Below are 22,939 nucleotides of genomic sequence, written 5' to 3'. Positions count from 1 at the left end.
AGGGTTTCACCATGTTGGCCAGGATTGTATGGATCTCTTGACCTCGTGATCCTCCTGCCTCAGCCTCCCAAAGTGCTGGGATTACAGGCGTGAGCCACCATGCCCAGTCTTTTTTTCAGTCTTTGTTGGTTTAAAGTCTATTCTATCAGAGACTAGGATTGCAACCCCTTCTCTTTTTCTGCTTTTCATTTGCTTGGTAGATATTCCTCTATCCTTTTATTTTGAGCCTATGTGTGTCTTTGCCTGTGAGATGAGTCTCCTGAATACAGCACACCAATGGGTCTTGACTCTTTATCCAATTTGCCAATCTGTGTCTTTTACTTGGTAAATTTAGCTTATTTACATTTAAGGTTAATATTTTTATGTGTTAATTTATCCTGTCATTACAATGCTAGCTGGTTATTTTGCCCATTAGTTGATGCAGTTTCTTCATAGGGTCTATGGTCTTTACAATTTGGCATGTTTTTGCAGTGGCTGGTACTGGTTTTTCCTTTTCATATTTAGTGCTTCCTTTAGAAGCTCCTGTAAGGTAGGCCTAGTGATGACAAAATCTCTCAGCATTTGCTTGTCTGTAAAGGATTTTATTTATCTTCACTTATGAAGCTTAGTCTGGCTGGATATGAAATTCTGGGTTGAAATTTTTTTTCTTGAATATTGGTCCCCACTCTCTTAAGGTGTGTAGGGTTTCTGCAGAGAGATCCGCTGTCTGTCTGATGGGCTTCCCTTTGTGGGTAACCCGACCTTTCACTCTGGCTGCCCTTAACATGTTTTCCTTCATTTGTAAGTTGGTAAATCTGACGATTATGTGTCTTGGGGTACCTCTTCTCAAGGAGTATCATTGTAGTATCCTCTATATTTCCTGAATTTGAATGTTGGGCTATCTTGCTAGCTTGGGGAAGTTCTCCTAGATAATATCCTGAAGAGTGTTTTCCAACTTGGTTCCATTCTCCCTGTCACTTTCAGGTACACCACTCAAGCATAGGTTTGGTATTTTCACATAGTTCCATATTTTTTAGAGGCTTTGTTTATTCCTTTTTATTCTTTGTTCTCTAATTTTGTCTTCATGCTTTATTTCATTAAATTGATATTCAATCTCTGATATCCATTCTTCTTCCTGATTGATTGACTATTGATTCTTGTTTATGCTTCACAAAGTTCTTGTGTTGTATTTTTCAGCTCCCTCAGGTCATTTATGTTCTTCTCTGAACTGGTTATTCTAGTTAGCATTTCATCTAACTTTTTTTCAAGGTTCTTAGCTTCCTTTCCTTGGGTTAGCTCAGAGGAGTTTGTTATTACCCACCTTCTTAGGCCTGCTTCTGTCAACATGAAACTCATTCTTTGTCTAGTTTTGTTCCCTTGCTGGTGAAGAGCTGTGATCGTTTGGAGAAGAGGTGTTCTGGTCTTTGGAATGTTCAGCCTTTCTGTGCTGGTTTTTCCTCATCCTTGTGGATTTATCTATCTTTGGTCTTTGATGTTGGTGACCTTCGGATGGGGTTTCTTTGTGGATGTTCTTTTTGTTGTTATTGACGCTATTCCTTTTTGTTTGTTAGTTTTCCTTCTAACAGTCAGACCCATCTGCTGCAGGTCTGCTGGAGTTTGCTGGAGGACCACTCCAGACACTGTTTGCCTGGGTGTCACCAGCAGAGGCTGCAAAACAGCAGAGATTCCTGCCTATTCCTTCCTCTGGAAGCTTTATCCCAGATGGGCACCCACCAGATGCCAGCCAGATCTCTCCTGTATGAAGTGTCTGTTGACCCCTGCGGAGAGGTGTCTCCACATTAGGAGGCACAGGGTTCAGGGTTCCACTTGATGAGGCAGTCTGTCCATTATCAGAGCTCATGTGCTGTGCTGGGAGATCTGCTGCTCTTTTCAGAGCCAGCAGGTAGGACCATTTAAGTCTGCTGAAGCAGCATCCACAGCTGCTTCTTCCCCCAGGTGTTCTTTCCCAGGGAGATGCGAGTTTTCTCTATAAACTCCCATCTGACTGGGGCTGCTACCTGTAATTCAGAGATGCCCTGCCCAGAGAGAAGGAACCTAGAAAGGCAGTCTGGCTACAGAGGCTTTGCTGAGCTGTGGTGGGTTCTGCCCAGTTTGAACTTCCTGGCGACTTTGTTTATATTATGATGGGAAACCTGCCTCCTCAAGACTCAGTAATGGTGGATTCCCCTCCCCCGACCAAGCTTGAGCATCCCAGGTTGACTTCGGACTGCTGTGCTGGCAGTGAGAATTTCCAGCTGGCAGATGGTAGTTTGCTGGGCTCCCTTGTGGTGGGATTGCTGAGCTAGACCACTTAGCTCCCTGACTTCAGCCCCTTTTCCAGGGGAGTGAATGGTCTGTCTCACTGGTATTCCAGGAGCCACTAAGGTATGAAAAAAAAGACTTCTGCAGCTACTTCAGTGTCTGCTCAAATGGCCACCCAGTTTTGTGCTTGAAACCTAGGGCCCTGGTTGTGTAGGTATCCAAGGGAATCTCCTGGTCTATGGGTTGCAAAGACCATAGGGAACGTGTAATATCTGGGCTGTAATGTACTGTTCCTCACAGCACAGTCCCTCAAGGCTTCCCTTGGCTAAGGAAGGGAATTTCCCAACCCCTTGAGCTTCCCAGGTAAGGCAACACCTCACCCTGCTTTGGCTTGCCTTCTGTGGGCTGCACCCACTGTCTAACCCATCCCAATGAGATGAGCCAGGTACCTCAGCTAGAAATGCAGAAATCGCCCACCTTCTCTGTTGATCTTGCTAGGAGCTGCAGATGGAACTGTTCCTATTTGGCCATCTTGACAGCCACCTCCCTTTTACTATTCTTTACTTAAAAACTAAAAAGTTCGATCTCATGAACACATAGCAATATATAAAACACAATGCAAATAAGAATGGTGAAGAAAAAGGGAAGGGGAGGGCTGGAACTAAAAATAGAGCCAAAGACTTCTACTAAAGGTAGGCGTATCATTAGGTCTTTGTGGATATATTCCCACTGTCAAGCACATTGCATTTTATATAACGGCGCTGGATGTACATTTGGTGAATTTATTTAATTGAGTTTCAGCTAGGTGTGCTATGATTGGGTCACTAATTTTATTGTCAGAGCTGGTTAGCAGGAAAAAAAATTACAGTTATCCAATTAATTGTCTTTAAAATTAAAAATAAACATGTGCTCAATACAAATAAAACAGTTTCCTAATATTAAAACTAAAAAGTATTTCTCCTGAGGGTTTTTATAAACAGGAAACTATAAAGTAAATTGAATAGTATTCATAAAATGCTTGTTAACAAAAGGGCCACATTTTATAGGGCCCTTTATATTTCTTTTATTATTAAGCATAGATTAAAGCTACCATTAGCAACATTACCCTTATCTCACTAAAAATTTCTTCTCATTCTCTGTTTCTAGGTCATTCCTTTCCTCCCAACTTCTAAACCAGTGGTTCTCAACCCTAGCTGCCCATTAGGATCTTAAGGAGGCTTTAAAAATAGAGCTGCCTAAGCCCAACACAACAGAAAAAAATTAAATCAGAATTATTAGGAGTAGAACCTGAGTATCAGCAAGTACTTTTTCCCATTAGAATCACAAGGAGGCTTTAAAAATAGAGCAGCCTAAGCCCAACACAGAAAAAAAATTAAATCAGCATCATTAGGCACAGAACCTGACTAACAGCAGGTACTTTTTAGGAAGTTCCATAGAAAAATCTAGTGTGGTCAGTGTTGAGAATGATTACTCAAGGAAGCATTGGAATGACCACAGGACTTAACTTTTTAATTCATAGCCATTTCATAGGTGGCCTTTGCAACCCTGTAGCTTTAAATATCATTTCCATCTCCTATATACTTTAGACCCATATAAACACTGTGCACTTGACAACTCCACTTGCATGGCCAATACCCATTTCAAACTTATATGCAAACCTTCACTCCTAATTTTACTCCCCTTAGTTTTCCCCACCTTAATCAGTGGTACTCTCAGTTTTCCTGGTTGCTCAGTCAATCCTTGTCTTCTCTTTCTCTTATATCCTCTGTCTAACATTAGCAATCTATGTAAAATATACTTGTGATATCATCACCTGGACTTATAAGATCCCAGTTCAGACAACTTCTGTTTCTCACTTGGAACACTGAAATGTTTATGAACTAGTGTCCCTGCATTCACCCTTGTCTCATCTTTCATTTACAGTCTGTTTTTTACATGGTAGGTCTTGATCACCCATATCTTCCTGTAACATGACAGCCCATGACAACATAACACCAGAATAACATCCAGGTTCCCTACCATGACATGCATGACCTTATTTGATCTGACCCTGGGCTATATCTCCTAACTCACTTCCTACCATTCTCATGCTTCATCACTGCCCCCTGTCCTACCCACATCTGCTTTCCTGGAATATGTCTTATGTGTTCATGACTCTGTCTTTGCACCTTTTGTCCTTTCTGCCTGGAATGCTTTTTTCCCCCAAGTTATTTACATAATGTATTTCCTCACTTTCCTCACTTCCTTTAGGTTTTTGTCTAAATGTCACCTTGGGTTGCCCCTGACCACCTTACCAAAATTGAATTTAGTGTCTATAGAGTTTCTCTATAGAAAAGTGATTTTTAATTTGTTTTTATAGTTTATTTATTCATTGATTAAAGATGCAATAGTAGCTTGCAGAGAAAAAGAAATAAATATTCAAATATAGAATCTTTTGGTTTTATTTACCTAAAACAGAATTCAGGCTTTTTTGTTTTTTCCATTGCTGTTCTGTGCATGATTACTGAGTTTTCCTTCCTGTGATTTTTCTCTCAGTAATTTCTCCTTTAAACCAGACCGTGACATGAATTACTATATTGGGAATGACTCAGATTTTCCTTATCCAGCGAAAGTGACAAAGCAAAACTCTACATGTGAGGTTCTGGCTCAGATTGGTTGGCAATTTTGTTTCACCTGCTGATTCAGGATCAGACAGGTGTTTGAAGATTTGCCTGATGAGAAAGGAAGTTGAGACTTATTTTGTGTTTTTGTTGAAGACAGATCTAGAATTATGGTAAAAGCCAGGAAAAGGTAGACTTTAGCTCTTATAATGAAGAAATTTCTTACAGTCAAGGCTAAGTAAAATCCTCTCCTCATATTTTTCTAAAAAGTGTTTTACCAGTGGGAAAGGATATGAAAAGCACACTTAAAAGGGAATTAAAGCAGAAGGAAAAGAATTCGTTCTCACATTAACAATCTGTCTTCTCTGAGACGTTCAACTCTCCCATGGCTTTCTCAGGTGGAGTAAATAATCATGCTCTTGGAAACACTGTAATTTCTGCCTCCTTCTAACATGAAACATAGCATACTGTATTATGATTCATGTTTGTGTATCTGCTTTCCATATAAGAATAGGGAATTGTGAATTCTCATTGCCTAGCATGATTCTGGTGTTCTTTAAATTTTTTTGGTTTTTTTAGTCATGTTATGTAGTTCTTTATTCTTCCATAAAATGAACTGTTTTTCAGAGACAATAGTTAGAATGCTTGTGAAATCTTTCTATAAGTAAAACAGAAGAATCATGTTTTCAATAATGGTTATAGAGATGCGAGGAAAATATCTTACTCTAGGAGTAAAAGACACAGAATCCAGAGTTGAAAGCTGGCACATGGACAGTGTTACTCATTGCCAGTCTTACAAAATCATTCCATAGGGTCTGGTTCTTTAGCTTACTGAGCAAATAACTATTTCATTCTGCTCAGAGTGAGGCTAGAGAGCCACTGAAAAAGTGTATGCAAGTTTTGCAAGGGTGTGGCCAAGACACAACCAGAGAATCTGGTTTAAAGGATTTATAGGCTCATTTGTTGATTGTTAAATAAACCAAGGTTGGGAATGGCCCAGAAATGTCCAAGAATAGTCAATTCCTCATTAAGGTAATTTCAAACAAACAAACAAACAAACAAACAAAAATAATACTAACAAATGAAACACATTGTGCTGTTTGTTCTAGGTTTGATTTTTTTTAATAGAAAATATTATTTGCATCAAATTGGCAATCTGTGCTAATTACTAGCAACTGTTTGCTACAGTATGTTATTTTGCATAAATTACAGAGGTAATGATAGCCTAGAATACTGCTCAGGTGGGCCCTAGTTGATAATTCTTGGTTGAATCTAGATTTTTACACAGTAAAAAACACATCTTGTCTATCTATTAATTATTGATTTCCAAGAAAACGCTAAGATTCTAGAAGATAGATTCTAAGTACAGAAGGCCCTCTGTATCTGTGGGTTCTGCATTTGTGGATTCAACTATCTGTGGATTAAAGATATTTAGAAAAAATAATATAAATAATAAAAATAATATATAAACAATACAGTATAAAACAATTTACATAGCATTTACATTGTATTAGGTATTATAATACTTAGGTTATATGCAAATAATATATTATTTTGTATTAGAAACTAGATCATTTGTGGATTTTGGTATCAGCCAGTGGGATAGGGGGCCCTGGAACCAGTCCCTGCCAGATACTGACAAATACTGAAGGACAACTGTATTTTATTTTTCCTATGTCTTAGAAACATATTATAAAGCACTAGGCACAAAATAGTTACTTGTAGACTCTGCTTATCTGGGTCTGTGTGATAGAAAATCAGGCCCTAGCTCACTCTGTTCTCATATGCACTCTAGGGGGATACAACTGCGTGTGGGAAAAAGTCATCTGAAAGTCAGAAATATGCATCATTCTTGAGTAGCTGCTGTGACTTGCTAGTACTGGCTTTCCTTGGGAAAAAGCTGAGAAGACACACAAAAAAATAGCTGCAACAAGCCAGAGGATTGAAGAAAATTAATAGAGGTTAAGAATTGAGTATAGGAATGACAAGGATTTTCACAATGCCAAGGAAGATGAGTTAAATAAGAATAGGGTTAACAGGACAGCTAGGTGTCGGGACCAGGAACAGGCATTCAGGTGCTCACCAGCGAAAGGCCAGAAGAATCTGAGGCATTATTTGAACACATTTGCTTTCAGCTCTTTGGGTCACCTCTCTTTATTATCAGGTCTACCGAATAACAGGCTGAATGCCTTTCCATGGTCTGGTATTGGTATAGTCATAAACTCTGATAAATCAAGTTCAAATATGACTTTGATAGTTTCTATGGATATCACTAGCCAAACTCACTGAGGAATATCAGGTTAACCTTATAGCATTGAAAAAGGAGTGAAGGGAGTGAAGTTACCTACAAGCGTTTTCCATGCAGGTGGAAATTTATCCTGATACACTTTTCTTTTGCCTGAAACTTTATAAATTGTTTCTTATATGTGTGTACAAATCACTGGATTTCATGTCTCTGTCAATTTCTTAATGAAATCAGTACTGATGGAAATGGGAAATTTCAGTTTTGTTTTGGTTTTGATTGTGTGGGTATTGGGGAGACTCTGATTTGGAATTAGAGAACACTTGAGTGGGTTGTTAAGGTATTACAGAACCTTTTCAAATGTAGGAGACCAGAACTAAAACAGAGATGGGTGCTTTATAATTTTGGTACCTTAGGATGGTTGTAAATATATACTCAACATTCTTGATGGTTTATAGTAAGTGAAAGAAAGAGAGAAACCAAGGGGGACTTTTAGACTTTTATTGTAAAGAACTGAGCAGAAGGTGGTGCCAACTAAAATGAAAAAGAGTCGTTGCCTCTCATTGTTCTTCCTTTTCAAAGTTTTCCTGATTATCTTTTATTTTTCTATATTAACTTTAGTATCAAATTACATTCTTCCAAAAAAAGTCCATTTTTATTGGACTTTTATTACATTTGTAGTGAACACAGATAGAATTCTAATCTTAATGTTATTAAATATTTCTATCCAAGAACATAGTTTATCTTTCTAGTTCCTTGGTCTTATGTATATCTTTTGGTGTTATTCTGGAGATTTTCTTTTACTACTTAGATTTTGTACATTTTTTATTAAGCTTATATTAAGTATTTTCTCTTGTGTACTATAGTGAGGCCTGTTCTTACAGTATATTTTATAAGATGTTATATATGTAAGCTATTTACTTCTGTATATCAGTTTCTTACTTGATTAATTTATTGAATTCTGTCAATGTGTCTCATAGTAGTCTAGTTTTTTAGATTTATCAAATACATTTTAACTTTTATAGCTTTTTCTAGTTTCATCTGTTTATTGTTCTTTAACTTCTGAAGTTAAATGATTCATTTACTTATTTCTGTTTTATTGATATAATAATTTGTCTGCAAATTTTTAAAGCATTGCTTTATGTTTATTTTATAGGATCTAATATGAATTGTTTTCATTATAAATCTTTCTAAAAAGTTTGCAATATTGTTTTGTTTAATTTGACCCAAGAATGGTTTTAAATAGAATTTTTAACATCTTCCATTAGAAGAATCTCTTTATGAAGGGTCTTTTTTTCTCCAATTTTGTCAATAATTATAATTGTACCGAGTTATAATCAAATAAAATTATAGTCTAATTATCTACTTTTTGATATTAATTAAAATTTTCTCTGCAACCAAGTTTATACCATTAAAAAAATGTCCTTTGGGCACATGAGAAGAAAATGTATTATTTATTTTCTGAGTTTGATATATTATAGTCATATATATATATCATTAATTAAGTTATTGACATTTTCTGTATTCTTGATCTGTCATGAACTGAGAAAGGTATTCAAAAATAAACAAAGACTATATTTTCTTTCTATATATATCTCCTATAATTTCTGCTTATAGGAATTTTATTTATTTTTGTTACTTATGTATTTATTATTGTTCTGTCTTTATTTGAATGACTCTTTTACTTTATAATGTGTACTTTATAATGTATTTGTGTTATTTAGTGCTGAATTTTTGTTTGACAAAAAAATTCTTTTTTGACATTTTCCTGCTACATGTTTGCTTTCAACATTTTTTAATTCTGAATAACTTTGTTTTATGTGTATAGTATATATAGTAGAGAATTACCAAAGCATACAATTAGATTTTGCTTTGTAAGTCAATTTGAAAATATTTTTCTTTCAAATAAATAATTTAAGGAAATTTATATTTGTTTATATGATAAATATATACGGTAAAACTATCATATTATTTTATGTTCTATTTTGTTGTTTTTATTTTTTACAGTTTTTTTCTCATTTGTGCATTTAAAAAAGATATTTAAGAAGGTTTTGGTTATCTTAATATTTATAACATTATATAATATTCTTAATTCTCTATTTATTTACAGGAGAGCTACTGATAATCTAGTAAAATAAATAAATGATAAAATATTTTTATTTCCTCCCCTGATTCCATTTCTTTTGTCTCCAACCTGGTGTTTGCCAATAAACACTATTTGAAAAATAAATGTTCCTATACTTTTATGATCTGTTTTGTCAATATTTAAATGTTTGTTGATTCCTATAATTATATATTGGACAATCAACAAACTTTCTCATCTGTGGCTTTTCTCATTCTAATTTTGTTAGTTGCATTATTTCTGCATAGGAAAAGCAAGGACTATTTACATTTGTCTGTGTTTTAGTCTGTTTTGTTCTGCAATAGCAGAATATGACAGACTGGGTAATTTATAAGTAATAGAAATTTATTTCTGAACAGCTCTGGAGGTTGAAAGTTCAAGATCAAGGTGCCAGCATCTGGTGAGGGCTTTCTTACTGCACCGTCTCATGGTGGAAGGCAGAACGGCAAGAGAGGGAAAGAGCAAGACAAAAGTAGACTGAACTTGTTCATTTATAAGGAACCCACTTCTGCAATAACAGCATGAATCCATTCATGAGGGCAGAGCCTTAGTGTCCTGTCACCTCTTAAAGGTTCCATCTCTTAATATTGTTACAATTGCAATTCCATTTCAACATGAGTTTGGGAGAGGACAAATATTCAAACCATAGCAGTTTGTCACTCCAATCCTCACACTTTATTTTAAACTCTTGGTCCTATAATAATATATAGTTAAAATTTTCTACAGTCCTTTTGCTAGTTTCCTCAGACATACTTTGATTAAGTAAACTTTATCTTTGAGCATGTTCCTTAGGATAGACTTATGGGAACAATATTTCTTGTGTTTTCAAAATTGTTTTTAACTTGTCATCTTGGAGGCAGATTTCACTGGCTATAAAAATCCTTTACTCCAATTTGTTTACATGAATCTCTTGTAGATACACAATGAGATACCACCATCTCACACCGGTCAGAATGGCTATTATTAAAAGTCAAAAAATAACAGATGCTGGTGAGGTTATGGAGAAAAAAGAATGTTTATATACGGTTAGTGGGAGTGTAAATTAGTTCAATCATTGTGGAAAACAGCATGACATGTCCTCAGAGACCGAAAAACAGAACTACTGTTTGACCCAGCAATCTTATTACTGGGCATACACTGAAAGGAATATAAATTGTTCCATCATAGACACATGCACACATTTATTGCAGCACTATTCACAGTCACTAAGACATGGAATCAACCTAAATGCCCATTAATGGTAGACTAGATAAGGAAAATATGTGTGTATGTGTGTTTATACGCACATACCACTTACATACATGCATGTGTGCACACATACACATACACACGCATACACCATGGAATACATGCAGCCGTGAAAGAATGAGATTGTATCCTTTACAGGAACCTGGATGGAGCTGGAGGCCATTATCTTCGGCAAATTAACGCAGCAACAGAAATCAAATACTGCATGCTCTCACTTATAAGTGGGAGCTAAATGATGAGAGCAAATAGACCGGGAGAGGGGAACAACAGACACTGAGGCTTACTGGTGGGTGGAGGTTAGGAGGAGGCAGGGAGCTAGAAAAACTAGTTAATGGGTACTAGGCTTCATACCTAGGTGATAAAATAATCTATACAATAAACCCTCATGACATGAGCTTACCTATATCACAAACCTGCTCAGGTACTCTTGAACTTAAAATAAAAGTTAAAAGCAAATAAATAAATACGAATTTTGGTTTAATATTTGGTCATAATGTTCAACTTTTCTATGACATTTTTTGTTGAGTTTATTGGTAAGTGCTTAATTTTTTTTTTTTTGCTTTTGTTTTGCCTTTTGTCTTGGTTCTGACACTTTTTAAATATATCTTTTTATTGAATTTTTAAAAATTTGCATATGGTAAAATTTATTCATTTTGGTGTGCAGTTTCATTAATTTAGACAAATGCATGTAGTCATCTATTAAATTAACTAGTTTAACACCACTCGAATCAGAACAGCTTCATCACTTCCCACATTCCCCTGGGTTTGCTCTTGCATAATATCTTTTTATTACTGCTGTGTCACATCTAGTTTTATTACTCATCATTGAATGAGATGGATGTTCTTAGATCTGCTATTTACAGGACACTTCTGCTGGGGGGTAGAGAGGTCCTGTGCAGCCTTCTGACTCCTTTATTACCTTCACAAAGTCAGACTGCTTCCTTCTAAAATAGCCCCTCTATGTGAGTGTGTTACCACCCACTCTGAACTATACCAGGTCCCTGAAAGCTCTCTGCCTTTATTTCTGTTCTCACTGCCCCAGTTAAGAAAGCTATATTGTTTGCACAGTGGGATGAACTTTTCATAGAAGTGTAATTTTGCAGTCAATTTCAGGGATCTGCCGCTGCCGGCCATGTTGTCATTGTCTGCATTTCTTTGCTGCCTTTCTCCCTGTATAGTATCTACTAATTGCTGCTTTTGGTTACTCTTAACATGTTTTTGGAGTCTGTAGAAAAAAGATCTTCCAGTGTTTATAAAAATGGAGAATGGAGATCATGTAACTTTTGTTAGTTTTGTTAACTGTGTAGCATTTGCACATCTTCCAGGAGAAGACAAGATGCAGTCTTAGCCATATTCTTACCAAAAGTCCTCTTGACTGCACTTTATCACCAACTTTCCCTCACTACCCTTTCATGGCTCACACTGCAAATACTGGAATCTCTTGCCTCTCTTGTTCATTCATCAGTCCCTTAAGGTTTTCATATAAAAGCTTCCTATGATGTACCATAACCTATGACAAAAACATTTCGCTATTTTCTAAATACCTACTTTCCAAGTTGGTTAGTTTTTTTGTTCACTTATCTTGTTGCTTTCGATATTTGTTTGCCTGCCATTATGAAGACAACTATCCTGTATACTAAGGTATTAAGTGATTTAGTCATGTCAAAGTAGCTTTTCTACTCTTAGGAAATAAGTGAAACTCTTCTAGATTTAGAGCATCTGTAAAATTTTTAAAAGTTCAGTAATCATGAATAGAAATTCTTCTGTATTCCAGGTGATGCAACTGTGACAATAGCTCACAGATATACCCCCAAAGAACAACTGAAGATTCATACACAACTGGCAGATATTATCATAGTTGCTGCAGGTAAGTCCTTAGTGACTGTTATTTGTTGGAATGTCATCAGCAGAGTAATTCCTGCCCTAATTGCTGACACGTTTGAAAGCTTTTTGAGAGAGTTAGGTGTATGTATGACTAACTTCTGTTGGTTGGATTCTGTCTCTTGGCAATCATTTTATCAGTACATTGTACCTATGTTAGCATTAGTTACTTCATTATGGAAAACCCAAACAGCTTTTGGGATGACAGATGAAGCACAAGAACCATGTGCAGTTTTCTAATTGCTTTGACAAACATGGTTTAACAGCATTTACAGAAAAAGGTTTGGTGCGGGTAAATTAAACATTGTAGCTATGGGGAACAATAAAACTTGTGTATTAAGGAATACAGAATGTTCAGATGAGGGGAAAAGATAGTCACTATGCTGCCCTAGACACGCCAGGCTGAAGAATTATGTTCTGAAGTCAAGGCTTTAGCAGAAAAGTTGTTGGACAAGACCATGTCCAAAGGAGAGCATCTAGGATGAAAATCTTTCAAAAAAATATAACATATGAAGTTTGGTCTGATGAACTGAGGATGTTTGGTCTGGAAGAAAGAATGACCTAAAGAGATACAACAGCTTTTTTTTTTTTTTTTTTTTTTTTTTTTTAGCAACAACAACAAAAAGCAAGCCCAAACTTTTATAATTAATAAAAGCTGCCTCAAAGTCACCAGTTCTTGAGAGAGTAAGTTCCTTATTATTACAGTAATTAGCAAAATAGATAAAAACCTAAGTGGGATTTCATAGAGCATTATTTATCATTGTTTATTGGCTTTTGCTCCATTTTGGAAGACAAAAATTCATCCCTTCTTTCAACATTATCACAATATTTTCATAAATTAAACAACATAACTAAAATGCATGTAAACAGTTGTAATTATTTTGAACATATGTTCTATGGGGAAAGAATTCATTCTTTCTTTACTCCCTACCATTTAGGACCACTTTAGAGAATATCTATGTACTAAGTACTAGGTTGGTTTTAGTATTTCCCTCAATGATGAGACTCTTTAATTCTCTATTTTAATATATAAAAGAAAGCTTTATGAAACATAATATGTATATGTTTATACATATATTTCATAAGATTAAATTTATTTAAATTTATTTGTGTTTTTCTACAGAGTAAGTTGACAGGAAAGATATTTTAGAACATAGAAAAGGCTGGAGTATGGGGCTTGTGTATGGGTAATTCACTTACAGATATTGAGAGTTTGTTGTATATTCTGATTTTTATTAAACATGAGTACTTTTGAATAGCAAAGACAGTACTAAATTCATGCATTCATTCAATAAATATTAGACCTTCCTTATGCAGCAGTATCTGTTTTAAATTTTAGGAATACAGCAATGGATACAAATGATGAAATGCCAGCCCTTGTAGAACTTACATCTTGGTGGAAGAGAGAGCAAATAAAAAGTAAAATATAATGTCAGATAGTGATAAGTGCTATAATGAAATTGGTTGAAGGAATGATGTTTTGGGCATACTGTTTTAGATTGATTGATTGGTGAAGACCTTTCTTGGGAGGTGACCTTTTGAGTAGAGTCATTGTCCCAGCCATTCTCCATTTGCCCACCAGCCCCAATCTCTGCCCTTCCCTGCCCTGGTCTGGCCCTGAGAGACTGACTAATAAGGATGGCCTCACCTGTGTTCCTCCGCCACTGGCTCCAATCAAGGTTTGGCACCAGTAGGATATCTGAAGGAGAAGAGAAAGGTCAAGTGATGGTATTTCTTCTCTACTCTCTTCCACTTTTACTCTCTTTCTGCTTCCTCCTTCATGGATAGCTTTTGTTTAGCATCCTTTCTCTGACAGCTGACGCTCTCATTGGGCTGCAGTAACATCGTTTCCTCCCTTACCCCTACAGACTTAGGAATGGTACAAGCTTCCTCCAGTTTCTAATCTCTAAGAGCTGTAACAGCTTTTGTTTTCTCTCTTACCCTAAATATATCTCTGTAAAAATTATTTCATTACTGTATGGGGTGGATTCTGCTTCCCATGGAGACACTGACAGAAACAGATCTGTATGAAGTAAAGGCACAAATCAAGAACCATTCCTGGAGGAAGAGCATTCCAAGCAGAGGGAACAGCAGATACCAAAGTTCTTAGGCAGGAGCATGCTTCATGTGTTCCAGAACACAGGAATTTGAGGGTTCATTATATTACTCTGATTTTAGTTAACTAATAATAAATTATGAGGATACTAGTAGGAAATGTTGTTGGGAAGGTAGCCAAGGTTAGCTCATATAGAACGTTGTTGGCCATGGTGAGGATTTTGATATAAGCCAAGAATGGCTGACAGCAGGAGATCAAATGATCTGACTTATGCTTCAAAGGAGTGATCATACCTTTAAAAACATGTCAGACCTTACATCTGAAGTTGTTTCAAGAACTGATTCTAGAGGTGCAAAAGTAGAAACAGAGAGAAAAGGTATTGCAATTTCATTTCATGGATCTAGATTTTGCTCTAATTTGTTTTATATTTGGATACACAGTTTCAATCAAATTTAATAACATATCTGATTCTTCTGTAGGCCTTTTTCTGGAATCTAGACTATATACATGACTCCAGGAATAGCAGTTGGCTCCTCATAGAGTAAAAGCAGCAATGTTTTTTTTTCCCTGAAAAAAAAATCGGTAAGCTGGCAAAGATAACCGTATCACATTTACATTTCCTTTTTTTCTGAGAAATTATATTTGGGTGATACCAAATGAAAACTTTGAACTTCATTGACAGAAGTCAGGGATGTTTAGAGAGTTAGTAAACTTTTTCAGACCACAGATCAACATTAAGTGAAGTACTGCTGCAGCCACTGGTACCTTCTTGGCAGATAAATATTATACTGACTTTATTTATAGAAGAAGTTTTTTTATTGTTGTGTTCACACACAAGACTCAGCATTTGTTAAGTAAAGAGGCATCTGAATGCTCATCTTTGTCCATTTTTAAACTTAGGCAGAATGAAATTTACATTATCTTTAAAAGATATTATTTAACTAATGTTAACAACTTAAAGTTGTACAGAATATTTCACAGTTGCTCTTAGGTACCATTTGTCAAATGTAATATTGAATGAATATTTTATTATAATGGAGGAAAGTCTCTCAGCATGCCTTCCTACTTGTGGTTTGTTTTGGTATTATGACAAATAGCACACGGGTGCTCTCAATCCACTTGCAAGAAACACTGATACTCTCTTCTGACTAAGTTTAACGTTATACCATAATGCCAGCCAACACTGTTGTCATCCTTGAGTTTATCCTCTGGCTTCCTTTGTAAAGGCCTAAATCAGCATTGAGTAAAGATATTTAAAAAGAAGACAGGAAGGAAAAAGAAAAGGAAAATAAAGGAAAAGAAGGACAAGGAAGACTCAAGCCTATATAAAACAAACAGGACAGGAGCCAGCAGGCACTCAAGCCTCTAGGTGTGGTGTGTGTTGAGGCTGTCCCACGACTATCCCGCTGAGGGTATTCTCTTACCACCAGAGGGCGCCAGTCAGGTGAACAGCTAATTCAAATGTAGCGAAGTTGGCCATACACCATCCTCCTACTCCTAGTTAGAAGATATTTAAACAAAGATAGTGGGAACAAGTCCTGTTCCTTGCTTTTTTATTTAACCTTTAATGCCACTTCCTAAATACAAAAATATTTTGAATGCTGGAAGACAGATTTGTATATAGTTCTACAGTCTTCTTGAAGAAATAAATATTTAGCAAATGGGAAATTTAAGGAAGAAAATTAAAAATTTATAAGAAATAACTAAAGATTGCTATATTTTCAGTTAATTAATAATCACTTGGAGAAGTTAATGATAAAACATGTAGATATTTATAAATTATAGAAAAAAATGAGTGAATATAAAAAGACATTCCATGTAACCAGGCAATAGGAATAAAGTATTACCAAAATGACCATATCATACATTGTGTGGGAAACAAACAAATGTAAATAGTGGGTATTTAAAAAGGAGATAGTGATCTAATGGCAGAGGTAGACAGAACGGGGAGTGCTGGATCACCGTCCGGATGAAAATGTGAGCATATATGGAAACAACCTCATCTAGGTGAACTCAGAAAGAGTAGAAGGAGGAGGAGTATGTGATATATATCAGAAATAGTGATAAAGTCTGAGAGATGAGAATGAAGAATGTGATGATGAAATCTTGACAAGAGCTTGAAAAAAGTAAAAGAAAAAATCCTTGTATGAAGACCCTGAGACATGAATAGTATTAGCTTATGTTAATATTAATGTCATCCCTCCAGTTTCTCACAGTTCTAATCCTACAGGCTTAACTATATATACTTACCTTTTAAAAGCTGCCCCCAAAATTGAGATTTAGACTCAGAAGCTCAGATCTGCAGAATCAGACCCTGTCACACTATGCAATTAGAAGTAAGAAATTTCAAGTCCCTACTTAAAGCCACATCTTTGAGTTCACAGGGAGAATTAACAAGTTTTCAAGGTGCTTTAATGTTCCATGGTTACAGCACTTAGTACCTGTTTATAGTTGTTATCTTCACTAGACTATGGCATGAAAAGGCCTGGGGTTTTTTTTGTTTGTTTTTTTAAGCTTGCTAGGCAAGTGCTTAGAATGATACCTAACACACAGTGAGTGCCTAATAAACGTGAGCTCTGTTGATTTTGAGATTATAACTAGAAAATGACTTTTTCAAATTGATACATATTTAGCGGATATATTTGAAATAATATATTTTTTTAAAGATAGAATCATTATTCTAGTTGTTGGTTGATTTACAGTGTAGCATTATTTTTGGGAACTACCAAATGTTCCCAGTTTGTCATCATAAAGTAGTTGATAAAGTGATAAAAAGTGAAGTATTCATTCATGAAAGAGTAGTTCATGTCATTAAGTGTATGAATGGGCTGATTTAGTTATAAACGTTAAGATTAAGAAATGATGGGAAAGGTGGCCAGATGCAGTAGCTCACACCTGTAATGCCAGCACTTTGGAGGCTGAGGCAGGTGGATCGTCTGCAGTCAGGAGTTTGAGACCAGCCTGGCCAACATGGTGAAATCCGATGTCTACCAAAAATACAAAAATTAGCCAGATATGGTAGTGGTAGCCTGTAATCCCAGTTGGTTGGGAGGCTGAGGCAGGAGAATTGCTTGAACCTAGAAGGCAGAGGTTGCAATAAGCCAAGATTGTACCACTGCACTTCAGCCTGGGCAACAGAGGAAGAATCCATCTCAAAAAAAGAAAAAGGAATTATGGGAAAGGTGAAGAAAGAGTAAGGAAACTATTACTGACTGAAAGGGGAGGAGCAGTTTAGGGAAAGGCTAAATCAGCTTTGTACAAGCTACTAATAAAGAAGGGAAAGCTAGCCAGAATTGGGTGTCAATTCTAAGATGGTGTTAGGAGATCATTGGGCTCTCTCATATCTCATGCTTTAAGGAAACTGTAGGCTATCCTAAGTCATAAAATTCTAGGAACCTTCATTATTCAGCAGGATAGGCAAGTTTTTTGCAAACATTGTCCACATTACCCTCCACCCCTCTAAGTCAACTCTGGAACTAGCTATATTCAGGAGATGAGCTGACGAGTCAATCCCACTTGCATGTCAAACTCTGGGTAGAGTGTCACGGTGGTGAAAGCTGCCATTTTTGGCCACTAAGCCATCCCTTCCAGTGCCGTGAATGAACCTTCACAGTCATAACTCTAGAATCTCTGTTGCAAAACTTTTAATGTCAGATACCATAATATGAAACAGAATACATGGGCAATTTAGTAATTCAGAATATTTGTACTTGTCATGAAGTACAAAGTGACCAACTAATTTCCTTTCACCACTTCTCACATCATATTATCAAGTCTTAGAAACACTCCTTCAAACATTATCCTACAGCTCCATTTGGGTTTTCCCCCTGGTGTTATTTCCTCCTCCTTGAAACAGGGTTCGTAGTTTTCAGGAAACCAGGACATTGAGAAATTCCAAGGGGTGGGGCATGGAAATAGCTCCACCATCCCCACAGCTCATGCAACCTCGGAGTGGAACTTGCTCACTTATACAGCCCTGAGTGCTTCCTGAGTGAGGCCAGCACATTTTATGGCTTCACTCCTACTGTTGTCCTTTTCATATTTCATTCATTTGTTATTGTCCAGCTTGTCCTCTTTTGCTAGCCTCTGCTACTCCAGCTAGGAGTTCCTTCCCTCCTTCCTAAAAGTTATCATTATTTTCATGGTACAGAGTGGTGAAAATGCACAGGCCTTTCTATAGTAAGAATTCCAGGATTTAAATTCTGGCTCTGAGACTTGCTAATTGTGAGCTCAGCCTCATCTCTGAATCTCTATCTGTTCATTCATGTGATTTGAATGATAATAATAAAAATAACCTTTCACAGCAATGTCTACTTTATATTTTTGGTAGTATACTGATCTAAGTAGATTTCCCCATATCTAAAATGAAGCCTTTTACTTATTGAAAGGCATTTTAGTGTGGCTTATGTGTAATATCAAATAAAGAATATTTAGTACTTCTCAAAAAAACCTTTTGTACAGTGTTATCAAACTAGCCAATCCATGTAAAGAGCATAGCACAGTGCCCAGTGTATTGCAAATATTCAATAAGTGTTATGTGTTAATGCGTTCTGTGTTAGGAATTGCATGTGAATAAACAATTTAGAAATGATAAATCAGTTAATTATTAAGCTACAACTTGACATAACTAAAAGAATATACTTCTTGGTTGCTTTTGATACTAATATGGTATCAGAGGAGTTATTTTAAGGATAAATTAATTAAGAAGTTATACATGTGGGGACAAGTTTATAGAAACTTTGTTTTTATACTTAAGATGTGTGACTTCTCAGGATGACATCAGCACTTGTTCCTATATGTTTGTTCTGTTGTTTCTGGATGAATTCCTCATTGCCTCCTCTCCTTCTTTTGGAACAAACTGACTTTGAGAGGGGAGATAGGGAAGGACGAGGCACTTAGGGAAAGAGATTTTTTTCCCTCTCAGACCTTTATCCACCCTCCCAGTCTGCCTCTCTCTGTTTCTACCTCATCTTCCCACCTCAGTCTATTCTGGCCCTCACCACCCATGCTCAGAGCCTAAGGTACTAAGTAAGCAAAGCTTCTCTGGTTCGCAGTGAATTTTGTCAATGCGTGAGAGGGCAGGCTGACTACTGATATTTCTCTTAATGTCAGTAATACAGCCTTACTGCAAAAACTTAGAAAACATGGACAATGGAGAGGGAGGGAAAGAACCTTTAATCCCAACCAAGGTGAACTATGGTGAACAATTTGATGTTTGGCCTTGTATTGTTTTATATTTATATGTATATCTAAATAGCTAAACAATTCTTTTGCCTTGTACATACTATTTGTATTTAGCAGCTCTACACTGTGCACGTTTCTTTCTAAAATGCTTTCTTCTAAAACAGTCTTCTAATGACTCCATAATATTGTGTGCTGTGGATATACTATCATTTATTTATTCAGTTCTTGACTGTTGAAAATTTAGATAGTTATCCAAGTTTTACTGTTATGAATAAAGTGGCAAACAGCGGTAATCATCTTAGATTATTTGCACAAGTGACCTATAATATTTATCATATCAGTCTTAAGTTTATTTTCTTAGTAATGGTTACTTATATTCTCAAAAGCAAATGAATATTTAAGCATGATGTATAATAAAGGCTCATATGTGTATTTTATTTAATTCTGCTTAGGTCCATGCATGTATATCATGGGCTTGGGAAGAAGCGAGGTTCCTCCCTTCAAGTTATGTCTGTAGCCTTTGATATTATCACTTTGTTATATTTTTATATCCAGGTCTTTAAAAGGTTTACGTTAGGAGATATTTAAATATGCTTAAAAGTATATAAGAAGAATGTTAATAAAAATGTTAACACATTGTCATTACCTGGATTTGTCAGATATAAGTATTATGCATATTTTCAATCTACCTGTTTTATATTTCCATAACTTGCTTTGTTCTGATTAATGTTATGACTTGAAAATTTGCCCATGCTAATAGATGTAGCACTCTTTCTATAATACTCAATTGACCGAGTATCCATTTTCTGCTGATAGATATGTATGTTATTTCCAGTTTATTGCTCTTATGAACAGCTCTGTAATGTTTAAGTTTATATGTATTTTCTTGGACGCATTCATTCATCCAACAAATAATAATTTTGCCACTGTATATATTAGGTCATATAGCAGGCAGTAGAAAAACAAATATATATAAATTTGGCTCAGCTCTTGTGAGGTCCAGAGACTAGTAGAGGAGAAAGATGTACAAACAAGTTAGTGTAATACAGCTTGCTAGTGCAATATTAGATATATGTATGTATACATATGAATATGTCTATCTGTCTAGAAAAGGAGACGTGTGTGTGTATGTGTGTGTGTGTGTGTGTGTGTATGTGTGTATGAAACAGATAGATTGAGAAAGAAAAACAGACAGAGAAAGAGCATCATTGGAGAGGAAGTAATAGCTGTGTTCCTCTGACACTGAAGAATAAATGAACGAGTTGGGTTCCATCCCACAGAATGAACAGAAATTCACTAGGCAAAATAAAAGATATTTTATTCTGGCAGCTTGGAGCTATAAAATGTTATGCATATAGCAAAGAAAATATTTACTCTTTCAAAATGACAGGTTCCTGTCTGTGAGTTGTGAAAAATGAAGCATAACGTTTAGGAAAGGCCAAACAGCATAATAAATTAAGAAATTTTAATTTTATCCTATAGGTCATGGGCAACCTTTAAATAATGAGAAGCACTGGAATAACATCATATTTGAATTTTAGAAAGGGCACTTGGATAGCCTTTCAGCAGATATGAAACTGGAAGTAGCATTGATGTTGTTCTTACCTAATACAGGAGTAGGTGAAAGTGAGAAGGAAAAACAGGAAGTAGACCAGAAAGGCTTACTGGCTTTAGAGACCAAGTATATGGTGATACTGTTAACAAGGAAGGGCATATAGAAAAGAAGGAAGGTTTAGGAAAAGTAAAGATAAGTGGGTGGGAGGAGTTAATTAATGCAATGTTAATGTGTTCACTTGATGACATTGGGTGTTATATTCAGGTAGAAAAGCCCAGTAGAGGGTTGAGATATGTGGGGTTGGGGTTTGGAAGAGAGAGCTGTTCTGTTCTGGAGTGACAATTTTGGAAGTCATTAGTATCAACAGTAGTGGACATGAAGGCATGGATGAAACCATCTAGGATAAGTCTATTTATAGTGCATGGACTGAAGAGTTCTATTCTGACATATTTGAAGTGTGTTAGTTGATAGGGTTGCTATAACATTGCCTTCTTGCCTCTGTGAAACTAGTGCCAATGGAAGATAGCCTATTCTTATTCCAGCATTTACTTTAATTGATTGTATAAGAAAAACTGGTATTTTTATGAAGCTTTGTTTTATACCTGTTGTTCCCTTGTAACCTCAACCTTTATCAGCTTTAAAGCATTGTTTGAATAACATAAGAGAAGGTATTTATAAACCAAAATGTACCATATAGTGGAGACAAAATTATGTCCTAAAAATACAATGATAGACTTACTTCATAAACGTTTAATCTTTTACATGTAAAAGATTAAATGTAAACTTCTTTAATGTAATGTAAATTTCTTTAATAAATGTTTCCAGCAGGCTGAATTTTTTGTTTATGCTTGCATTTGCAGTCTTCGCATAGTGGATTTATTGTGACCATCCAATTCTCAGTTAATTTCCGTTATGTGACATGTCCAGGTTACCAACTTGAGCTGACTGTTACAGCTTTATTGCTTACAGCCTAATGTATCTTCACAGTACTTTTATTGGTGACCAACAGCCTGGTTTCAGTAACTCTAGATTTCGCATGTCCATTATTTAATTATTTTAATGCTTTCTAAAACACAAACAAATTGTTTTCTTAATTCCTTATAGCTTGTTTGATTTCCAAACCAGGTTACCTAAATTTTGCTTGAAATATCTATTAACTTATTCACTCATTTTTTTTTAACTTTTAGAAGCTTTCTTCTTCTTCTTTTAGTATTTTTATTTATTTTTAATTATACTTTAAGTTCTGGGGTACATGTGCAGAACATACAGGTTTGTTACATAGGTATATACATGCCATGGTGGTTTGCTGCATCCATCACCCCATCATCTACATTAGGTATTTCTCCTAATGCTATCCCTCCATTATCCCCCCACCCCCTGGTTTACCTCCCCTAGCCCCCCCATCCCCCGACAGGCCTCAGTGTGTTATGTTCCCCTCCCTGTATCCATGTGTTCTCATTGTTCAACACCCACTTATGAGTGAGAACATGTAGTGTTTGGTTTTCTGTTACTGTGTCACTTTGCTGAGGATGATGGTTTCCAGCTTCATTCATGTCCCTGCAAAGGACATTAACTCATGCTTTTTTATGGCTGCATAGTATTCCATGGTGTATATATGCCACATTTTCTTTATCCAGTCTATCATTGATGGGCATTTGGGTTGGTTCCAGGTCTTCACTATTGTGAACACTGCCACAATAAACATACATGTGCATGTGTCTTTATAATAGAATGATTTATAATCCTTTGGGTGTATAGCCAATAATAGGATTGCTGGGTCTAATGGTATTTCTATTTCTAGATCCTTGAG

General features: G+C 35.9%; 1 protein-coding gene across 5 annotated transcripts in view; it reads left to right on the top strand.

Moving 5' to 3' along the window:
• MTHFD2L (methylenetetrahydrofolate dehydrogenase (NADP+ dependent) 2 like) overlaps positions 1-22,939 on the top strand; it is a 178,317-nt gene that overhangs the window by 83,630 nt on the left and 71,748 nt on the right. For all 5 annotated transcript variants that reach the window (XM_017512923.2, XM_037732928.1, XM_017512922.2 and 2 more), the window contains one exon: positions 12,228-12,320. In XM_017512923.2, the coding sequence (XP_017368412.1) occupies positions 12,228-12,320 (93 nt within the window). The remainder of the gene's footprint in view (positions 1-12,227; positions 12,321-22,939) is intronic.

Source organism: Cebus imitator, unplaced genomic scaffold (assembly GCF_001604975.1).
Source record: "Cebus imitator isolate Cc_AM_T3 unplaced genomic scaffold, Cebus_imitator-1.0 Scaffold480, whole genome shotgun sequence".
Classification (NCBI taxonomy): Eukaryota; Metazoa; Chordata; class Mammalia; order Primates; family Cebidae; genus Cebus; species Cebus imitator.
This window is presented reverse-complemented; position numbering and strand designations above follow the sequence as displayed.